The 20,931-nt window shown below is 39.4% G+C and overlaps 2 protein-coding genes across 2 annotated transcripts; one reads left to right on the forward strand and one right to left on the reverse strand.

Annotated features, from left to right (window-relative positions):
- The first annotated feature begins 3,630 nt into the window (after positions 1-3,630).
- On the forward strand, positions 3,631-5,967 carry LOC117480492 (E3 ubiquitin-protein ligase TRIM47-like). The gene is made up of 2 exons (XM_034127836.1): positions 3,631-3,688; positions 3,844-5,967. Exon 2 carries the CDS (start codon positions 3,846-3,848, stop codon positions 5,067-5,069), a length of 1,224 nt encoding a protein of 407 aa, XP_033983727.1. The 5' UTR covers positions 3,631-3,688; positions 3,844-3,845; the 3' UTR covers positions 5,070-5,967.
- Positions 5,968-9,976: 4,009 nt separating this feature from the next.
- LOC117480665 (CCN family member 3-like) lies at positions 9,977-13,366 on the reverse strand. The gene is made up of 5 exons (XM_034128074.1): positions 13,202-13,366; positions 12,441-12,669; positions 12,091-12,345; positions 11,417-11,646; positions 9,977-11,300 (listed from the first exon to the last, which is right to left on the reverse strand). The coding sequence occupies exons 1-5, from the start codon at positions 13,247-13,249 to the stop codon at positions 11,007-11,009; spliced, it is 1,056 nt and encodes a 351-aa protein (XP_033983965.1). The 5' UTR covers positions 13,250-13,366; the 3' UTR covers positions 9,977-11,006.
- Positions 13,367-20,931: the final 7,565 nt, after the last annotated feature.

Raw genomic sequence — 20,931 nt, forward strand, 5'->3', positions numbered from 1 at the left:
ATACCAGGTTAACCTTAAAGAAAGCCCTCAGGATTATAAAAGACCCCCATCACCCCACAAACTGTTCTGTCTGCTGCCGTCTGGCAGGCGGTACCGCAGCATCCGGACTAAAACCCACCAGACTCAGGGACAGTTTCATCCCACAGGCCATAAGACTATTAAACACCTGAACTTAGAAACAACATCCATAACATTCATCTGGCTGCTACTTAGAAATTATTTATCTAATATATCATATTCCAATCACTTGTATATAGACTCTTATTGCACTATTTCACTTTTTACTATTTTACTATTTTTCTTTTTGTATTTACTTGCACTATTTGTTCTGTGTAGCCTATCTGTTTTATTGTGTTGCACTGTTGGAGGAGCCTGTGACCTAAGGGGGGGGTAGGAAACGTTCTAAGCACATGGTGTAGTCCTATAGCTGAGGATTCTGGGTAGTGTAGTGCCTTCTGCCATCCACACACTACGAACAAATATTTGTTTCTCCGAATCGAAAGGGGAAAATACAAAAGCATTGCACACAATTTAAACCAATCAATGTTGTGTAATTAACAAGGATAATCTGGTGTTTTTGAGTTGATGAGTAGTGCAGATATCACTGTAAATAAAATCAATGGACAGTAAGGAGAATACTTACTTCCGGGTGTAAAATGCTCTGTTATCCAATGGGAATGGACGCTCAGCTCTTTGGGTCCGTAATACAATAAAGGGGACTTAATCAAATAGGAATATAATTATCTTTTAAATAACGTTAACTAAAGGGAACAATCTCTTTGACACAGCTGAAGCTCTGGCCTTCCTTAAAAACGAACTAATTTAATAAAAATCACAGTTGTATTACACACAATGCATTGTTTTTTGAGAACAAACATTGGTGAATAATGCACCATAATACATTCTGACGAAAAATAAAAATGATTATGAATACAAATAAAATAAAAGAAGCCTCCTGTGAGTTACTACAAGCTATAAAGTAGATTTTAAAAACGTTTTATAGAATAAAAGCTCACTGCTGGACGTTGTAGAAATGCGTGTGTGCACCACGACAAAGGAGCCTCATTCACTTTACATTGTGGTTGTTTGCGTGGTGCAGACACGTAAATGTAGCAAAGTTCGTGACTCTACCACGCAATGCGGTGTTAAGGAGTCGTGGTGGAGTCACGCATTCTGGTGAGACCAGGTTGAAAAAAACACACTTTATAAAGTCAGGCAACACTAACCAGGCTTCGTGTGATTCTGTTTATTTGTACCTTACTTTGACCATCCGTTCGCTGTTATTGATCATTGTGGAGAGCAGGCAGATGTTTTGTTTGTTATTATAGCAGCTATCGGATGGAATCAATACATGGGCTGCACAGGTTGTCATGTCCGACTATCACAAGTAGAATCATAATGAAAAATACGTCGGTAAAAAGTGCCTGTAGAAAACTGCTTAGCAAGTAGTCAGTTTAGCTTCGGTTGCTATGCTAACATCACCCATGTTATACCAGAGAAACTTTCATAACAGCGTTGTGATGCCAAACAGCGTCAATTCAGACTGACACCAAACAGCGTCAATTCAGACTGACACACATTCACTTAAGGGGAACTGGGGATATGTATCAGCTGCTTGTGTGACAGTCAGACAGTGAATACTTTAGAGCCGTGTGAGCTAACCCGGAGCTAACGGGAGAATACACTCCCGTTGAAGAGCAGCCGGCCAGCACTGCAGCGGTCGGTAAATGCCGCTGAAACACATTAATAAACAATGAACCACGGCACTCTGGAGAAAAGTATAAGGTTGGAGAAGTCGTTATTTAATTTAATCTGGCTTCGTATGATTAAAAGCAACGCAGTCCCCGGCCCGTTGTTGTTGTGAGGTGAGCTCCGGCGTTGGGGAGAAACTCAGCGACGTAAACTGTGACGTCATGACGCAGCAGCGGCAGCACCAGTCGGGCTCTGAGCGGTGTGAAAAGAGCCGGCGCTAAACCGAAGAACCGGTTCTGAACCAGAAAAGCTCTAGCACGGAGCTTGAACCGGAGTTGCGTTGGTGTGAAAGGGGCAAGAGTGGAACAGGTTAAGCCCTGAGTCTGTTTTTCAGGTCTCAGGCTCGAAAATGACATTCCCAGAACAAATGACCATATCTTCCCTTCTAAAAGGGTTACATTAATAATCTTTTTTCTCAAAGTAATGATAAACCTGTGAGTTGGATGTAGAAAAGTCAGAACAATATAGTTGTTATTTATTTTAAAGAAAATTCAGATTTTACATAGTGAAAAACTGTAAATTATAGTGTCCGTCCAAACATTTTGTTTTACTTATAGTGAAAACTACCCTTGGATGATGGTAAGGTAGACTAAAAGCTTTAGGAATCCAAAGTACAACATATAAGTACCCTGTATCAAGATTGATGCAAAACAAGTGACATTTGACCTTTTTAGAGAGGTTTAGCCAAAACCACTCCACCTCTGAGGTGATTTGGGTGGAAATGTTTTTTTTTCAATATCTCTGGCCCCCCTTTGTCGATTTTGATGGTTGACACCTCTTTCTGACCGTTAGAGCCAATAGAATCAAAGGGGGAGTCCCGCACACACACTCATTGTGAAACAAAAAGGTGGGGGCTTTGCGCATGTAATTTTGCATTAGAGTGAAACTATCTCTAGCTCTGACATCTAGAAACGGAAAAGCAGTCTCAATGCTCATGGATTATCAGAAATCATTTCAAAGGGACACAGACACATTGGATTAACCTATGGATTAACTTCAGCAGCGTTTTTATCGTTTTAATGCCATTGAAGACCACTTTGGAGAGACTACAGAGCCAAGGTAAGCTTGTTAGCATTTTTAGCTACCTAGCGCCAAATGTTTTGATGTCTGTTTTTGCTTATAACGTCGCGATTTCGTATAATTCAGTGATAATGAGGGTACCCTTCGATTCTGTGTCACCTCACGATGTCATGGATGTGGAGAAAAGATAAATAATAAGGTTTTGTGAGTGATTTTCGGTGCTGTTAGCATTTTTCGCTCGTTGCTAATTCAGAGGCTCAGTCTTAGCATTGTGGGTTTTCTTTAAAAAAAAAAAAAAAAAAGATCAGTTAGATGAGTTTCTTCCCGTTACATGGATATAAAACATTCATAGTTTATTAAATGAACATGCCCTCAGACACTGTTTCCTGCAAGATGTTTCGGCAGTGCCCCGGTACCGCGGTCTCTCGGGCTTAACAGGTTAAGGAAACTGGTGAACTTGTCCTTATAATAAGAATTAGAAATAAAAAACACTAGTTTACTTAGTATGAAAATGTAAGTGCAATTGCTGCCTTGAAAACATGACTCAACATAACTTGAATTTGTGAATTGGAGATAAATATAGTTACAAGTTCTCCTTGCTTAGAATTGTGAGTTAAGATAATGTCGAATTTAAAGTTGATTTGACTAGATAATGAACATTTCTCAAATCGCTAATGTAAAATTGTAAGTTTCTTTAACTCAAAGTATTAAGTTATAACAATGGATGATCATTAATAAAACAACTTGTATAACTTTTTAAGTTAAAACACCCTATTTATTTTTACAGTGTATGTGGAGTATGAGTCAGAGGAGGAGGAGCTCCAATGCATAATTTATAGAGAAGTAGAAACTCAACAACTGGTAAACACAGTTCGGCTCATCCAAAGGCAGACAGCAGAGCAGAGCTTGCAAGAAGGTGAAGTATAACTGCTCTTCTAATCATTTTCTGAGTATTCATTGCTATCAACAGTGAACATTGCACCTGTTGCTCATTAAATGGCTCACACCAGTTCAACTTGGGAGTCAAAACAAAGGGAGTTTCTTAACTTGTAACTGTCTCCTCTCCATTAGATATGGCCACAGCCTGCACATTGCTTACTGAGGATCAGTTCCAGTGCTCCATCTGTCTGGAAGTTTTCACAGAGCCTGTCACTATTCCATGTGGACACAACTTCTGCAAGGCCTGTCTCACCAGGCACTGGGAAGGCAAAGATCTGTGTAAGTGTCCACTGTGCAACGAGAAGTTCCCCAAAGATCTCAAACTTCGGGTCAACACTGGATTCAGGGAGGTTGTGGAACATTTCAAGGAACTTAATGCAAAAGCTGACAATGCTTGCCCTGTGAAGCCAGGAGAGGTGCCATGTGACTGCTGCCCTGATGACAACCAGTCCAAAGCCTGTAAAACCTGTTTGGTTTGCTTAACATCTTTCTGTGAGACACACCTAGAGCCTCATCTAAGAGTTGCAGCTTTAAAGAGGCACACACTGACTAATCCTGTGCATAACCTGGAGGACCAAATATGCAAGAAACACAACAGGATGCTTGAGCGCTTCTGCAGGAATGACCAGACATGTGTCTGTGTCCTGTGTACAGAACACAGCGCTCACGATACAGTCCCTTTGGAGGAAGCATATGTAGACAAGAGGGCTCAGATAGGGAGGAAAAAGAAGGCGGAAGTACAGGAAATGAAGCATAAGCGTGGAAAGAGAGCTCAGAAGAACAAGAACATGAGTCAAGGCAAAGCTGAGGCTATGGAAAACAATACAGTGATACATAACATGAACAATCCTCAGACTTGGTGGATTCAAGACCGTTTTTGCAGAGTTGCTCTGAACGGGGTCCTTCCTGAATGGAGATGCTACTGTGAGGTTCAGGCTGAAGGGGGCTCCAGCGAGGACCCAGCAGTGGAGGGAGAGTCGATGCAAGGGGTAAAGGTATTCATACCTAAACCCAAGGATGGAAACTGGATCATAAGGGCGGGATCTCTGAAAAATGTTACGACTCTACATCGAGTGCCAGTCCAAGTCTTCTGGATAACGACACATGGGAAAGTTGTGGTGTATGTAGACTATGACCAAGGATCGGTGAACTTCTTTGATGAAGACACTAGGATGTTGACCTGCACTTTTCCCTTCTGCAATTTTCACGAGAGGATTTATCTTTTCTGCAGTCCTACATCAGGTGAGACCTGGGTACAGAGGCTGCAACAGCAGGTTGAGAGGTTCAAAGGATGGTCGCAAAATCCAGATAACGACTTCCGCGTTCGTTGTATTTTTTTTTTTTACATATTTTTTTAATTTTATTCTGTGGGTGTGCAAACCAATATTTAAATCATGACATTGGATAAAAAATGTTTTCCTGCTACAGTGGTATGAAGGGTTACAACAAGCATCTCCCTCCAGTGACAAACTCATCTTTCACATATTCAAAGGTAAAAATGTTTGGTTTGTATTCAGTGATTTTCTAAATGAAAATGAAGTTTTAATAAAATATTTGTAATGCTTGTTTCTGCATTTGGTGTTAAATTGTCAGTTTTTAAAAACCTAAAGTTTACATCTCCATAAAATACACTGGTAGCGTCACTTGAAATAAAAAAAACAACACAATAAACGAGCATGTAAAGCTTTTCCATATCAGTGCTTACTCTGTCTGAAGTGTTGTGTAGTGATGATGGTGACTTCATTCAAGTGCACCACTAGAGGGAGCAATCGACTTATTCTTCATACAAACTCACCCCATTTCATTAAGATATAACATGGCAATTTAAACAGAACAGATTTTTTTTCTGGATCACCACATTTTAAGTCCTTATTAGTTTTTCTGTCTTTTCTTAAGAACTCTTGTGTTTAGATCTTATTGCTTCTTATTCAGATAGTTAGATCATTTTGAGACTAAAATCAAAACAGGGAAACTGCACTATAATTACAAAGTGGTCTGTATGCTTAATGTATAATATATATATGTATTGCTGCAGCAGAATGACATACTGTATAATAACATTGGATTGCAAACTTTTAATTTGATTTAAATGATTTTAACAATACGTATAGGAGAAGAGCTTTATCTTAGATGTATTGCCATGAACGTTGTTACAAGCACTCACGTCCCTCTCATTTATAACTATAGGAGTTCCTCTTACTTTTCATTAAGGACCGACAGGTAACAGGTTTCATTTTGGGCTAAATTAAGATGATAGTATACTTTGAAAATCAGTTGACACTGTCATTGTGCAGATGCTTGCATGCTCAAAATAATAACATTAACATGAAACTTGGGCACATGTTGTGTAATATTATTACTTTGTAGCTGTAGAAACATTACTGTACGTCAGCCAACGAAATGTGTAACGTGTTTGCATGTCAGCATCTTTAAAGGATCATTTTTCAAATAAGTCTTATGTCATGTGTTTTTGCATGAAGTGAAATCAGACATCAGTGGTGAACATTAATGAATGTATTGCTTTCAGACAATTTATTTCAGGGTCAAATCCAGGGCAGGGAAGTGCGGTACACTGTGAATTTATTATTAAATATTGCCAAAATTACCACTAGGAGTTGTCAAAGTAATACATGTTGGAATAACAAAAGTATTTTAAAGTGGGGCTTTAAATATCTCCATGAATTTACGGACTGTGTATTTATTTATGCTTTTGATCACATGAGGGAAATACTGGATACTGCAAGAATTGCTGCTTCAAACATGTGTTGTTAAGTCTCTTAATGTTCAACAAACAGACTATCAGCAATAGAGTAGGTCCACCATGTACTGGAATGATATGTTTGGTCCCTGTCAATCAATTAATCCGAGGAGAATGGATTTTAAGATGGACATTTATTGACCCCCGTATGGAAATGCAGGTCTCATAGCAGCAACAGAAAATTACAGAAACACAGTAGTTGTTATATATAGTTGTTATATATATAGTTTGACTGACAACATCCATACTAGACCATTCACTCACTGACATGATGTTGTAATCACACGGTTCAGCCAGACAGAGGGAAAATCTGAGCAGTCCTGGAATGTTAAGAAAGGACAGGAATTTAGGGCTATTAAACTCAAGATGTTTTTTAAATCAGGTGGTCAGATCTGTTTATCTGTATTACTAAGTCATTTTTCTGAACACAGAATGGGATAAAGTCTGAGAGCTTTGTTGTTTTTAGTGATACTTAAGTTTTATGGATGACAGACTGACACCATTCCCCAATAAAAACGGTCAAGAAATGATCCATGTTTTTAGCTATTGTTTAGCCTGCTCTTTACACTTTACATACTCTATTTAAAAAGAGCGCATCACAAGGATAAACTTTAAATCCCAGAAATAACCAACATTACCAACACGAGGAGAAACCATAACACAGCTCCAGCCAGATGTGCGACCACAGTGTCAGTCCCACGCTTTTTCAAGCTGAGCTAAAGTTTCCAATGAGGAGCTATTTTAGGAAGCAGTAGCAATCCCACAGGGGATAACAGGGATTTCCACTGTGACCTTCCAGGTGGGATTCAGGGAGTGAGGTCAAGGTCACCACCTGTCATTGAGCTCGGGGTCTGGAAACTTCTGGATCCCATGTGATGACTTGAACATCCTGAATTGTTAAAAGAGGATCCAGAGGAAGAGGATTACACCAGATGCAGATGGAAACTCTTTCAAGATGGGAATTTATTTCCAAAACAATTGAATATAGGATATGTGAAAAGGGAAATCTATATTTGAATTAGTGATCTGTTTTGTTATCACCTCTATCATGTAGTTCATGTTTTAAGTTTGGTTTGTTTGTTTGTTTGTTTGAAAACTACCGGCCAAAATGTAATTCAACTTGTGTAAGGTTGAAGTATAGGCCGAGGAAGAACATATAACATTTGGAGCGTATCTGAATCCTTGGGCAAATCAATCAATCAATCAATGTTTATTTATATAGCCCAATATCACAAATGTTACATTTGTCTCAGTGGACTTCACAGTTTGTACAGAATATCAGTATGACAAAACGACACCCTCTGTCCTTAGACCCTCACATCGTACAAGGAAAAACTTCCAGAGAAAACCCACAGTTTAAAGGGAAAAATGGGAGAAACCTCAGGGAGAGCAACAGAGGAGGGATCCCTCTCCCAGGACGGACAGACGTGCAATAGATGCCGCGTGTAAATCGAAGAGATAATACATTTCACAGCGTAGGTAGACCAAATGTTTGGAAATGCATGTGTCTATAATAAGAGGATGAATCCACGAGGATGTCAACAATCCTGTGGGAGCCATCAGGGAAGTAGTATGATGAGAGTCAGGCAGGACCACAGCAACAGGATCAGCCTCGACTCAGGATCCCGGCGTAGATAGACACAAAAAAGAAATTTCGGGGAAGCTGGGTTAATCGGAACATGAGAGTACACAGGTACAGACAGACAGAAGGAAGAAGTAAGGTGTCCCCCGACAGTCCAAGCCTATAGCAGCTAAACTAACGTGTCTACGTACATGCACTCCCTTAGGATAAGTTGAGGGATAAGGGGTAGCAAGTAAGAAGTAAGGAACAGAGGTGGAGAGGCACAACGTGTCTACGTACATGCACTCCCTTAGGATAGGTTGAGAAGAAGTAAGGAACAGAGGTGGAGAGGCACAACGTATCTACGTACATACACTCCCTTAGGATAGGTTGAGGGAAAAGGGTAGCAAGTAAGAAGTAAGAAACAGAGGTGCAGAGGCACACGCAGGGAGAAAGGTCCCCACTGGAACCTTAATTGGAATTGGTGAGAGGTAAGGAGGTAAGCTGTGACTACGGTCATACACTCCCCTGGCCGGAATAGGCCTCTCTGCAACCTGTTACCCTCGAGAGGTCAGAGAGGGGAAAGGTTTGGATAAAGAGAAAATAGAATAAATATATTACAGAAGTAGAGAGTATGAGAAGTAGACAGAGAATAGATTTAGAAGAATGAGAAGTAGTAATAACCTTAGTTTTAAATATAAGATCTAAGTTTTTAGGATTTAAGTGAAAGAGTAAGAACTAAAATGTATAGGTGAAGAGGCACAACGTGTCTACGTCAATTCACTCTTATTAGATTATTTTATTTTATCAAGTTCAACTATAAGCTTTATCAAAAAGGAAGGTCTTAAGCGCACTCTTAAAAACGGATAGGGTGTCTGCCGCCCGAACACAAACTGGAAGCTGATTCCACAAAAGTGGAGCTTGATAAGAAAAGGCTCTGGCTCCCATTGTACTTTTGTAATAACCCTGCATTCTTGGAACGCAATGCCCTAGTAGGACAGTAGGGTATAATGAGTTCTTTAAGGTAAGATGGCGCCTGCCCATTAAGGGCTTTGTAGGCGAGAAGAAGAATTTTAAATTCTATCCTGTGTTCTATAGGGAGCCAGTGTAAGGCAGCCAGAACAGGAGTAATGTGGTCCCTTTTCCGAACTCTGGTTAGTACGCGTGCTGCAGCATTTTGAATCAGCTGAAGCGACTTAACTGACTTCTTGGTACACCCTGATAATAAAGAGTTACAATAATCCAGCCTTGAAGTAACAAATCGTTTTGAGGCAAGATATGCCAGATTTTTGCAATGTTGCGTAGATAAAAGAAGGCGGTCCTTGAGATTGATTTTATGTGGGCGTTAAAAGATAAATCCTGATCAAATATAACACCAAGATTCCTTACAGTCTCACTGGAGGCCAAATTAATGCCAATACTTGCCCAATTCTTTTTTTTACTTATGGAATCGGCCTTAAGGGCTGTGCTCTCTGTGTTCATAGTTTTAATTTTATAAGAGGTGGTAAACCTCCAGTGTTGATAAATGTAGAGCTGCCATATTGTTAGTGTTGGTTGACACTTGACATACATTTTACTAACCAAAAACCCCAAATAACCATTTGGTACCATTTATAAACTAACAGTGTGTATTTTTAGCGATAATATACAACAAAATCAAACAACATGAGACGCAAGTAGTGTGAGAAATCCCATGTCAACGTTTATACATAAATACTACATCCCCATTGATTTATTTATGCGAGTCCTATTCATTTATAATGCATGTTTCCCTGCTTTCCTCAATCATACCCTTTTAAAATCTCAAGTAGTTATTTACCTTATCCAACCAATTCATTCTTATTATTTAAACACAAATCCCAATCTACTTCATTAACTTAATTCATTGCATCCACGAAATAATGGTTTATACTGTTGAATATAAAAAGCATAATGAAAAATAGATACAAAATATACACATTTATTGTCAAATGTTGAGTTTTTCATCATTATTATTCAGACAGATACAGCAACAAGCAGTATGAAGCATAGTTCAAGTAGTAAAAAAACAATACCACGTTCCAATATATACAATTCATGTTTACATTGTTACTGATTAAAGCTGTGTATTTGATACACACTCAGTCAAACAAGCTATACAGCAAGTATTTACAAAACCTTTGTCATCAACTACTTTTGCATTTACTGAGCATAGACCATAACCATTTTACATTTACCAATGGGGTAAGATTTCAGGCGAATGTTAAAAATGACACAAAGTCACTGCAGTGACCTCTCTTTCATAGGTTGAACCCTTGGTGTGGACTAAGTAAAAGCACACAGTCAAGTTATTTCAAAAATGTGTCCCATAGTTGAAAGATGGCAGTGCTGGTAAAAGGTAACAGCTTACTTTAAAATAATTTATTTTCTCCTCTTCCTTGTTTTTCTTATGTAAAAGTAATGGGATACCAGTAATTATACTATGGATATATTTTTAGATTAAAGTGTCACTGTGGTTTCAGGCTCTTTGTCAAAAAAAGAAGTTTCCTGATTGGCCGACCTGACTCTCAGTCAAACAGTCAGGACACTCCCAACGTCTGCACTACCCTGTAACTTCATACTATCTTACCTCTCGAATAGAGGCTGTCTCCTCTAAGTAAGTAAGTGCGCCTAAAACTATTCAAATCCAACCGTAGTCTTTTGTCAATGGTTGGTAGTACTCCCCCTGATCTATGGAGAGAATCATTTCATCACAAGCTTTAAGTGCTTTGATTTTAGCTTACAATAGTGAAGATAACACTTATGCTACACAACTAAATCCTTTCTCCAGGAACGGAGATCTTGAGCTCTCACCACAAAACAGGAAGTATGTTTATGACCATAATAAGCAGATACAATCTTATTTTCTGGATATTTCACAGAAAGTTTTGTTTTAACCTAAAATGTTAGAGTTAACACAACTCATGTTTTAAACAGAATATTGTTCAAAAGGGACATTTATGAGCGATAACCGCTGTATCCCAGCTCTGTAGGCTGCCACACAGCGTTGTCTCGGGGGCAGTGGCTGTGGCAGGCACAGGTCAGGACCAGCATGACCGGTCTCCTGCTGGTTTTACGGTTGGCACACTGGAACTCCACTAGGGCGGTCTTGGTTCTGTGGGGGGTGCAGCAGCGGGCGTCTGTGCAGGTGCCACAGTAGCGAGGCTTGTAGGCCTGGACGCTGGTGCAGTTCTTATAGGAGAGGTGGACGGCTTTGTCGCTCCTCACCATCCTCTGACACTTACTGCCTCTCTGCATGGGGTAAAAGAAAGAGGTGAGTCCAAACAAAAAGCTTATGTCTCCTTCTACTGCTGTCTAATATAATATATAATAAAAAGTCATGGCATGAAAAAACAAACCAAAAATACCTTTGGTGCAATAGGTGTCAGCTGGGTCTGGTCCTGCTGGTCGTCACATGGTCTGATCATACACAGCCGGCTCTGCTTCACCATCTCACACCGACTGTTCTTATTGGTGACCCTGGTGGACACCCCCATGCTGCAGGTTTGAGAGCAGGCCCCCCACTCTGTGGTCTGCTCAATGCAGTTCAGACTGGGGTCAAAACCGTCAAAGCTTACTGTGTCCTCCTGACGAAAGGCTGAGGAGCACACATAAGGTCGACGGTTAGTTAGATAAATACATCTGTTATAGGACATTCATGAAGTACTAGTTTGTATGGTTGAAAACTTTAAAGCAACCAGCAACAAATTCAAAAATATGAAACACCTAAAGATCCTTGACTGTATTCAACTGGTTGCAGGGGGATCACATTTCTGCTTCACATTCCAGACTTAAGCAACAACACTGTCTCTTTCCTCTGTGTTTCTGCCTCTTTTCTAAGCGTTCACTTATTTTTCTCTTTCCTTCCTTGCTTAGTTTCTGCTCCCTTACCCTGATCAGGTCAGAGAAATGTACATAACCTTTAAACCTTTTGTCTCACACTGCAGTGACACTAACGTCTAGAAAGGCATAGGGGACTATGGATCTATCTGTACGGTCTGTTTGCTCAGTCTCATCCCATCTCACGCTACAGTTTACTCACCGGCCATGGCGAAGCCTCCCAGGGCACTGGCTTCAGCCTGGGGCTCGCACACCCACTTCTCGCAGCACTCTCCGGGCACCTGGACCCTGCGTGGCATTGGGCAGTCCGGCCCAGGCAACATCACGTCCAAATTGCAGCGTGGCACACAGGCGATCTGCCCATCACGGCAAAAACACTGGTATTTACAGCTGGGGAAGAAGGTCTGGCCGTTCTGATAGACAGAACCATCCAAAACACAGACCTCTCCTTTATTAGCTGGAGGGAAGAGACACAATAGGCAAAAGTCAGTAACCACGTTTTTACTTACATTATGTAATGTGCAATGTGAGGGAATGTAATTGCTCACTCACCAGCACAGGTACCGGTTCTCTTGTGGACGTCTGTGCTGTAGTCACACTGCAGACCTTTGCGTGTGTCACAAGGATTCATGTCAGAGCAGAGCTGCCCTCTCTGACGGGCACACACCAGGCAGCAGACGCAGTCGTCCAGGATCAAAGGCACTCCGTGGGGGCACATGGGGGGCTCCTTAGGGCACTGGCATCTTCGAGGACACGTCTGGGACCAGACCAGTGTGAACACCTTGATAGGAAAGAAAATTAATTAGGGTTTTACATGTTGTTGAATGTTGTTTTTTCTTGTCCAACCAAAATGACTTGCTCTTGACAATCGGGATTAAATATTACATACAAAAATGTGTTGCCATCCTATTTTTTGTTGGGATATTTGTTTTTTGAATCTTGTGAAAAAAAGGTGGCATTTGCAGAAAGGCACATAATGACCATAGTAAACTTTAATGTCAGTTGCTTTCTCAGTGACTAAGTTGAACTGTTGGTTAAAAAAGTTGCTAAAACAACCTTTTTCCAATTCATCACTCGAGAAAAATTAGGATATCATGATATAAGTGCACTCGATGGCAAAAATAATAAAGAAGTAACATTGTCTTTATATCTTAAAGAAATTATTGTGTGAAAAATAATCCAGTCTACACAGAAAAAATTATTTGTTTCAAAAATATTTTCATTATTTTAAAACTTTTCACACCAAGAGTATCTTCTGATAGAATATAAAAACGCTATATATAAAATCACTCAGTGACTGCTGCAATGCCTACCTGTGCCGTTAAGAAGACAAAAATAGCTTTTTCTGAGAGATTGGTCATCTTCTTGGTGAGTAGAGCAGGATCAAAAATATCTGCAGTCTAATAAGTATTAAGTTGTCTTAAGATTGAGTCCTTTGGTTCAGGGTTGAATCTTCCCTCCTCTCTGGCTGTGCTGTAGCAGAAGGTTGTGATCTCTTTGTCGTTCTGGCTTAGACTTGGGAGAGGAGGGTCTTATATAGAGGAGCTGTCCTGCTGGCACCATGACAACAAACAGGAAGGAATGTCGGAGAGATCACCCAGAGTGCTGGAGGGCGGCGAGACTCACATTTTATTGTGAGATCCTGTCAGAGAGGAAACACAACGAGGTGAATCAAATAATCTACAAACAAACGTAATATATACTTTATATGGTAGGCTTATTAAATGTTTACGTTATCATTGTAAATTAAGTATAAGTACATTTGTTAATCAGTAGATCTCATTTTCCTATGCACACTTTACCATTTACGATTGAAGTAACCTTATTGGGGATTTCCTTGCACTCCAGGATGTTCATTTAATAAGGTTTCGAGGCTCTCTTACTTTGGTCCCACTGACAGTGGGTGGTGACCTTTTGACCTCTCTTGCCGAACCCTACATAGGTCACAGTGGAAAACCATCTTATTCCCTGTACGATTGTTACGGCTTCCTAAAATAGCCACACAGTGGAAACTTTGGTTCATCAGTAGCTTGGATCAGTGGGAGGGCTGACACATCTGGTCTGAGATGTTATGGTTTCTTCAGAGCAGAGGAACACGGCTGGACTTGGGGGTGAAGCTGAAACTACCTGTGTGTGTGTAAGATTTCACCCCAAGAGAGTTGGGGTGAGGTGTATAGTGAGTGTAGACATGCAACTGATGGTTATTTTTATTTTTTGATTAACTTGCCAATAACATTTTAGTAACATCTTATCTATAAAGTGTAAATGTGAAATAAAAATAGCTAAACATGAACAAATCACAAGGTGATATATTCAAATGTGTTTTCTTTCAGTACTAAAGAGAAAATAGGACACTTCCACATTTCAGAAGCTAAAAACAGCATTTTCCATGATTTTTGCATGAGAAATTACTAATGATACATTGATTAAACTCAAACAAGGGGATTCTTTTTGACTTACATGTATGATTATAAAAAGCTTTATTTTTCAATAGTTTCTGGATATTGTTTGTTATATAAATATTCTAATAAAAAATTCTGCTGTTTTTATTTGAGAACTTTTTCCATCATGTTATGACCCAAAATCAGTGCAGCATTTATTTACTGCATTAGACAAATAAGTCAAACATCTTTGGATTTAAGTGTTTCATATGTGAATATAAAACACTGTTTAAGGTTCCTGTGTTAACCTTATAGTTGTGTATAAGATTAGACTTCGGAGCATTATGAATGAATGGTCCCATGTTTTTTTTACTACATGGCTAAGTACTGTACTCTTTAGATATTTATATTTCATGATGTGGGCAGTTGTATACTGTTTATGTCCACATTTTGGCACAAACCAAGTGATTTTCAAACAGTTTGCCAATAGAAGCTGAATAATATCACATTTCAAAAGAATGGTTCTGTATGCAGACTCCAACCTAGGTTTTTATTTTGTATTTGTTGTAAACATTTGCCAACAGCCTTAAATGTTTTCAATAAATACTACCTGGATAACATAACACTATCGACTTATTTACTGTATGACAGCTTGGCACAGTGTGGCAAAGTGGGACATCTTCCAGGAATGACGTGGGAAGTCTGCATACGCACATTCATAGTATCTGTGAAATATTTCAACTGTTGAGAGGAACATATGGAAGAAAACAAGCAGGTGGAAAGAGATGGAGGAAAGTGAGGAAACCAGGCTACTGGCCTCAAACTCAGAAAGATGGAGGAGGCAGATATAGAAGGATGAACAAACCGAAACGTTTCAGCTGGTGTTAATATCCCACTCACAGTTTGTTTACCCACTAGATACCCTTCATACTCCAGTGGTAGGAAACGTTTCAGTACCACTTTAAATTGAGGATGGAACCTGTCTTTTCTAAACAAAGACAGATCACACAGTAAGAGCTATAGCTGTTGTCTGACTCTGCTGTAGGGCATCCAGATCTTTGCCAAGCGGGCAGGCCACACATTCGACGCCACCACTGAGAGCTCACCATGATCCGCTCAGAGTTTACACTGACAGTCCAACATCAGCAATGTTTTAGCAACACATCATACAGTAACATGTGGCCTACAGGCTGTGTGGTGCTTTATGACATCTTCTTTTGACACATAGGAATTTATTGAGAGAAAATTATTTAAAAAAAACCTGACATGATGGTGCAGGTTTTCTTCTTCTGACATTATGTTGACAATATTCTGATCTTTTATACATATTTTGGGACAACAAATACATTTTGGGCCATTATTGATGAATTCAATGCAGTAAAGAAAACTTGGTTAGTAATTTCCAGTTTATACCAGCACCGTGAGAATCCATTCATGATTCAATATCTGCGAGCACACTAACACACAGGAGCAAATGAACTCAGATCAAGTGAAACATAGATGTGAAAGATTGATATTAATGATTTATTAAGTTATCATTTTATGATTCAGAACAGCCAGGTACTCTTGGCCGTCAAGCAACACTGTCTGAGATCTCTAGTGTAGTTTATCACTGAACTGATGTCGACAATCCAATTGTATTCAAACAAAAGTTAGACTACTGAAGTAACTCAGCTTTGACATTCTGTCAGTGCAAAACAGCAACATTCAGTACATGAAAGCATCTGCGACAAGTCATATTTGCAACTAAACAGTTATGAAATATAGTGCAAATTTGGCAAAAAGGCTTAACTTCTATAGGAGATCTGGTTCTAAATTCTGACACATCCTCTGCACTGTGAATTCTGCAGAACCACATGTGAAGTGAATCAGTTTAAGCATCAGGAGTTGGAGTGTATTTGATCTGTGGGCTTTCAATGGAAATGCAGACAAATAGCTTGAATAATTCCAGATGGCTATAATAGCGTTTCCTTTATTCAAAATATTATCTTTTTGCAGATCATTACACATTGGCTTCTAGTCTTAAGGCATGTTACCCCACAACACATCATTACTTAAAACACATGATATCTACTGAAAGGAATTGTAATCACTGTTGATCTGACCCGGTTGTGCTAGACACAAAATGGAAATGTCACGTTAATGGGATATTCAACCAGTGAGACATTGCTGATGTTGCTGCAAGGAGACAGTTTGTATTTCACTGGGAGTTCATTTTAGGCTGTGGTTGGGTTCAGAGAGAGTTTAGATATTTAGAAAAAAGGAGCTGGTCCTTCCTATTTCTCCCTGTTAGCCATCTCTTTACCTTAATTTCTATCATTCACATCATCATTTTACAATGCATTCTCCACATATTCAGTGATGAAATTGAGTGCTCCCCTTATTTTCAACTTGCAGTCAGGCAGTGGGTTTAACAGCTTGGGAGGCCACCGCAAATCTCTCACTCAGGGTTTATTTGCTGAATGCCACGATACATGAGCTGAGACAGACACCGGGACGGCAGATGTGTTTTATGGTGGGTGGCAGTCGATTATGCAATATGGAAAATCTGCATTTTATGCATTTTATGAGGATGTCAATGGCTTTATGCTCTGTTAGAACAGACAGACAGATCTGATGGAAAGTGTGTGTCTAGAAGAGCAGGCTTTCTTTGGGAACTATTGGAGAATCATATATTAGTTTGTGGTGCTGTTGGATTGCATTTTTATCTCTGTTAAGATGGTTATTTTTGTACTTTATTTCAAATGTCTTGCTTTTTTATTTTCACTATGCATGATATATGAACAACTTATTTGTGCAGATTTTGATCTATGTAGGAAGAACAGTACAGTTTTCGACAATTTAGTCATGAACTGTTTAAAAAAGGAAAATAATGGTATACCCGTATTGTATTATATGGGTCATATTTTGTTATTGCAGATTCGTAAATGGGTTTCTTCATACAATTCGAAGGTGTTGCGTTAGACTTTTATGAATGATATTACTCTATGATCATTATCAAAGCTCTCCTTTCTTTCTCCCAGTTACCTCGTGATATTGTGCTGTATCGTCTGTGGAAACATTTAACAAAGTTAGAATAAGGGAAGTATTCTTCAAATACTTATTGGTACCAGTGGTCTCAGGCTAAACTCCTCAGTTCCTCTTACCTTCTCTGACGGGACACCCTGTTGATCGCTCACAGCTTTTGTCACAGTTTGCAGCCATGGTGATGTTTGTTTGAACTTCTTCTCGGTTGAAGAAATTAACACATGGCTGCCACTTCGGGGAGAACTCTTACCAAAACAAACAAAAATATTCAAATTTATGGCCACATGTTTATAGGTATTATTTTTAGCAGTGCATAGAGAACACCAAAAACAGAACAAACCCAGGGAGGTCTGACTGGAGAGATGAAAAACAAATACTTTATCCTGGAAGGAGGATCAGATCGCTGCTTCATTTTGGACATTTGGTCTAATGTTTAAATAAAGATCAACGACAATCACTGGATTTGACTTGACCTAAATAAATATAAAAAATCTCATATTACTGTCATATTTAAAATGTGTAAGTGCTTGTTTCAAATAAAAGTAATGTTTATTTAAAATACTTGCCAGACCTCCATGGCCAATTTCTACATTTTGGCATGGAAATATCTTCCAGATGGTTTGCGTCGTTGGCCGTCACAAGTTCAACCGCTGCTTCCTGTGTGTTTGTGGAAAGGGCTGTAAAACTAGAGTGTTTGTCAGTCAACCACATAGAAAGTCCAATTTGTAAAGAAAGTGACGCAGGTTAAGAGCCTTCAGGGCGTCACACTTAAAACACCACGTGTGTTACATTTAACATTATTTACCCAACACCATTTTGGTCCCTTTTACTCAGTTTACATGCTGTAAGTGTTGAAGTGCAGCGTGACGTAAATGCTCTTTATGATTTTGCAGATATCCTCGGCCCTAACTCTCACAAATTATTTCTCCTGTCTTGAGAAAGACTGAAATATTTTCCACTGCAAGCTTTCACTTTTCAGTTCTGAAATAAAAAATTAAATTAAATCAAATCTGAATTACATACAAAATCATAATATATATTTTACATTTGTACTTTTTGCTGCTACAAAACATTTGAAAAAAACAACATTTGCAATCTATTAATTTGTATTAAGCACACGTTTAAAAAAGTTGAAAACATATTTTTCCTGTGACCTTCTGTCGTAAAAGTCGATGAGGCGCTCGGCGAAAACCATGGCAACCAGTGACCTGGCAGATCCATACGTTGTGAATTATGTTTACAATTCAGCTTATGGTTCCCATGAACTGCATTTAGCACTGGCATTTTGGGAACAGGAATGTTAAGTTCACCTAGGAGAGGGACAGAAACGTAACCTTAAAGACCATCGGAGGGGAGACTTTTAATGGTTACAATTTACAACACCTTCCTTATTTGTTGTTTACTTAGTGAGAATACTCTGAAACAAGAGAAGAAAAGAGGAAGAGGAAAAACAAGCCGGGAAAAAAAGGGTATCAGCGTCCCTCTAAGACGCTGCCTGGTGCCTGGCCTTTATACATTAATAACATATTGTTCGCAGATAAGCACAGAAGCACCTACAATATTCATGCTGCCAGCCACCTTTTATTTAAACAGGTCTGTAAGCAGTTTATCTTAAAGTAAGGGCTGTGCCATGGTATCATACTCGCTTGCTGTTTAAAGATGACAAAACAGTTTAAGAACATGGACCAATTTGTGGAGGGCTTTCCGCCATCCTGTGTAGTCAACAATAAAAGACAGTCAACACATTATTTTGAAGAAAAGGACCCTCAGGATGGAAGTTAACATACCTAGTGTGTAAACGTGAAAGCAGCATTATTGATTGATAAAAAGTACGAGCACAATAAGTTAACAACACTCTGTTTAACTTATGAGTACCAGTTCATTCATTCAACAATGCTTTTTTTCAGCAGCAAAAACGGGCATTTGATGCTACTGCATACATGTTCTAAATATTTACAGCAGTAGGGTAAGACTACACATTCCTCAAATTGTGTTTTTTCATAATACAATATTCTTTATTATTGGTGGTGGCGAAGTCGATAGGGACTTGGCTTGGCAACTGGAAGGTCACCAGTTCGAGTCCCGGCAAGACCAAGTGCTACCGAGGTGTCCCTGAGCAAGGCACCGGGCCCCGTCCACGGCAGCACACTGCTCCTAACACTAGGATGGGTCAAATGCAGAGGAACAATTTCGTTACGTAGTACCTGTACTGTGAAATGACAATAAGAGCAATTTTATTTTTTATTTATTTATGTGATTGAAAAAATAAAACAAGGACTGCAACGATTCTTCTTGGCCACTAGAGGGCAGCATTGAGTAATGTGAACGTGTAATGATGCTCTCTGAAGGAGGGATGGTCTTTCTCTCTCTCTCTCGTTCTCTTTTTGATTAGCATGAACATTTCAAGCTAAAATGTTGCCAAGGCACCAAATACAATTGCATATAGACCAAATCAGGCCGCAATGCAGACATGGTAACTTGTGCTTTTAAAGGTTGCACCTTTGATGTACATTTCCTTTACTCAACATGCCCTTTTGTTTGACCGTAGCTTCACCCTTCATTTTTCTTGATTTCGCATCACTTGTGTCGTGTTCTTGGCTCTATTTAAAACAGATCACGCTCTAGAGCTACAATGCCTGGGGAAGCTCTTGTTAATGTGACATCGATAGAACACCTTTAGATAACTGCATGATAACTTGTTTAGGATCTCAGAGCAATGCTGTTCAGGGCTGTTTGACTGTGAGGTAACACTTTATTTAAGGCCACATCACTTTCAAATAAATGAAACAACAAGCTTAGATATTTTAAGTTAACAACCAGAAAGATATAACAACAGATTCAAGTAAACGCTAACAACATCTGTAAGTAAACAGTCTAAGGCCAAAAATCTGCCTAATTCAACAAGAAATATAATAAAGGAATAGGACAATCATAGAAAACTGCCCACTTCCTTCCACTTTATCCACTTAGAAAATATTATTATACGTTTTGTTTTGCCAATGAAATTAAATATGTTTTTGATTCTGCATTCAATAGAGTGCTACTTTGATGCTGGGAATGATCAGATAGTGGTCCACTCTTAATGAGGCCTGTGGAAGGTGGGGAGTAAAGCTTTCAGTCCAAATGGGGAGCTGTTTGTTTTTCAGCAGCTGTGTAGCCGCCGCTCTGCCCACACAAACACACACAATCATAAGCCCTTCACTGTAAAGCGCCATACACACACGCAAACACTTATGCAAGTGTATTTATTCAGTGTACACTATCTAAAGTCTCTTATTGTTTGTCGTTTAATGTTTGTAGTTGTTCCTCTCTGTTTAATGAACACACAGACACACACACACGCACAGATGGAGACAATATCAAACCACACACTCCAGCTTTTTGGGACTCCAAGGACAATCAGGCGGTCTGAGGCATGGTAAATCTTTTAGGTCTGCACCATTAGCTCCCTTTTAGTGGCCGGGAGGGATCCATCTACTTAACCACGCTGCTTTTCATACTAAGACTTAACAAACAAAGACTCGCCCTGTAGGCTGTTGTATCTCACAGGAGAAGTGTCACAGTGACCAGAGTAACAGTGTGACTGGCGGGGATGAAACTGTTCTGTTAGTTAATCTGTTCAGCTGTATGGATTT

The sequence above is a fragment of the Trematomus bernacchii genome, unplaced genomic scaffold (assembly GCF_902827165.1).
Source record: "Trematomus bernacchii unplaced genomic scaffold, fTreBer1.1, whole genome shotgun sequence".
Lineage (NCBI taxonomy): Eukaryota > Metazoa > Chordata > Actinopteri > Perciformes > Nototheniidae > Trematomus > Trematomus bernacchii.

Bases quoted from the DNA above. Each gene is read 5' to 3' on its own strand.
- LOC117480492 (XM_034127836.1), top strand. From the start codon at position 3,846: ATGGCCACAGCCTGCACATTGCTTACTGAGGATCAGTTCCAGTGCTCC.
- LOC117480665 (XM_034128074.1), bottom strand. From the start codon at position 13,249: ATGACCAATCTCTCAGAAAAAGCTATTTTTGTCTTCTTAACGGCACAG. The intron at 12,346-12,440 runs GTGAGTGAGCAA...TCTTCCCTCCAG, and splicing joins GAGAACCGGTACCTGTGCTG to CTAATAAAGGAGAGGTCTGT. The intron at 11,301-11,416 runs GTATTTTTGGTT...TACCCCATGCAG, and splicing joins TGACACCTATTGCACCAAAG to AGAGGCAGTAAGTGTCAGAG.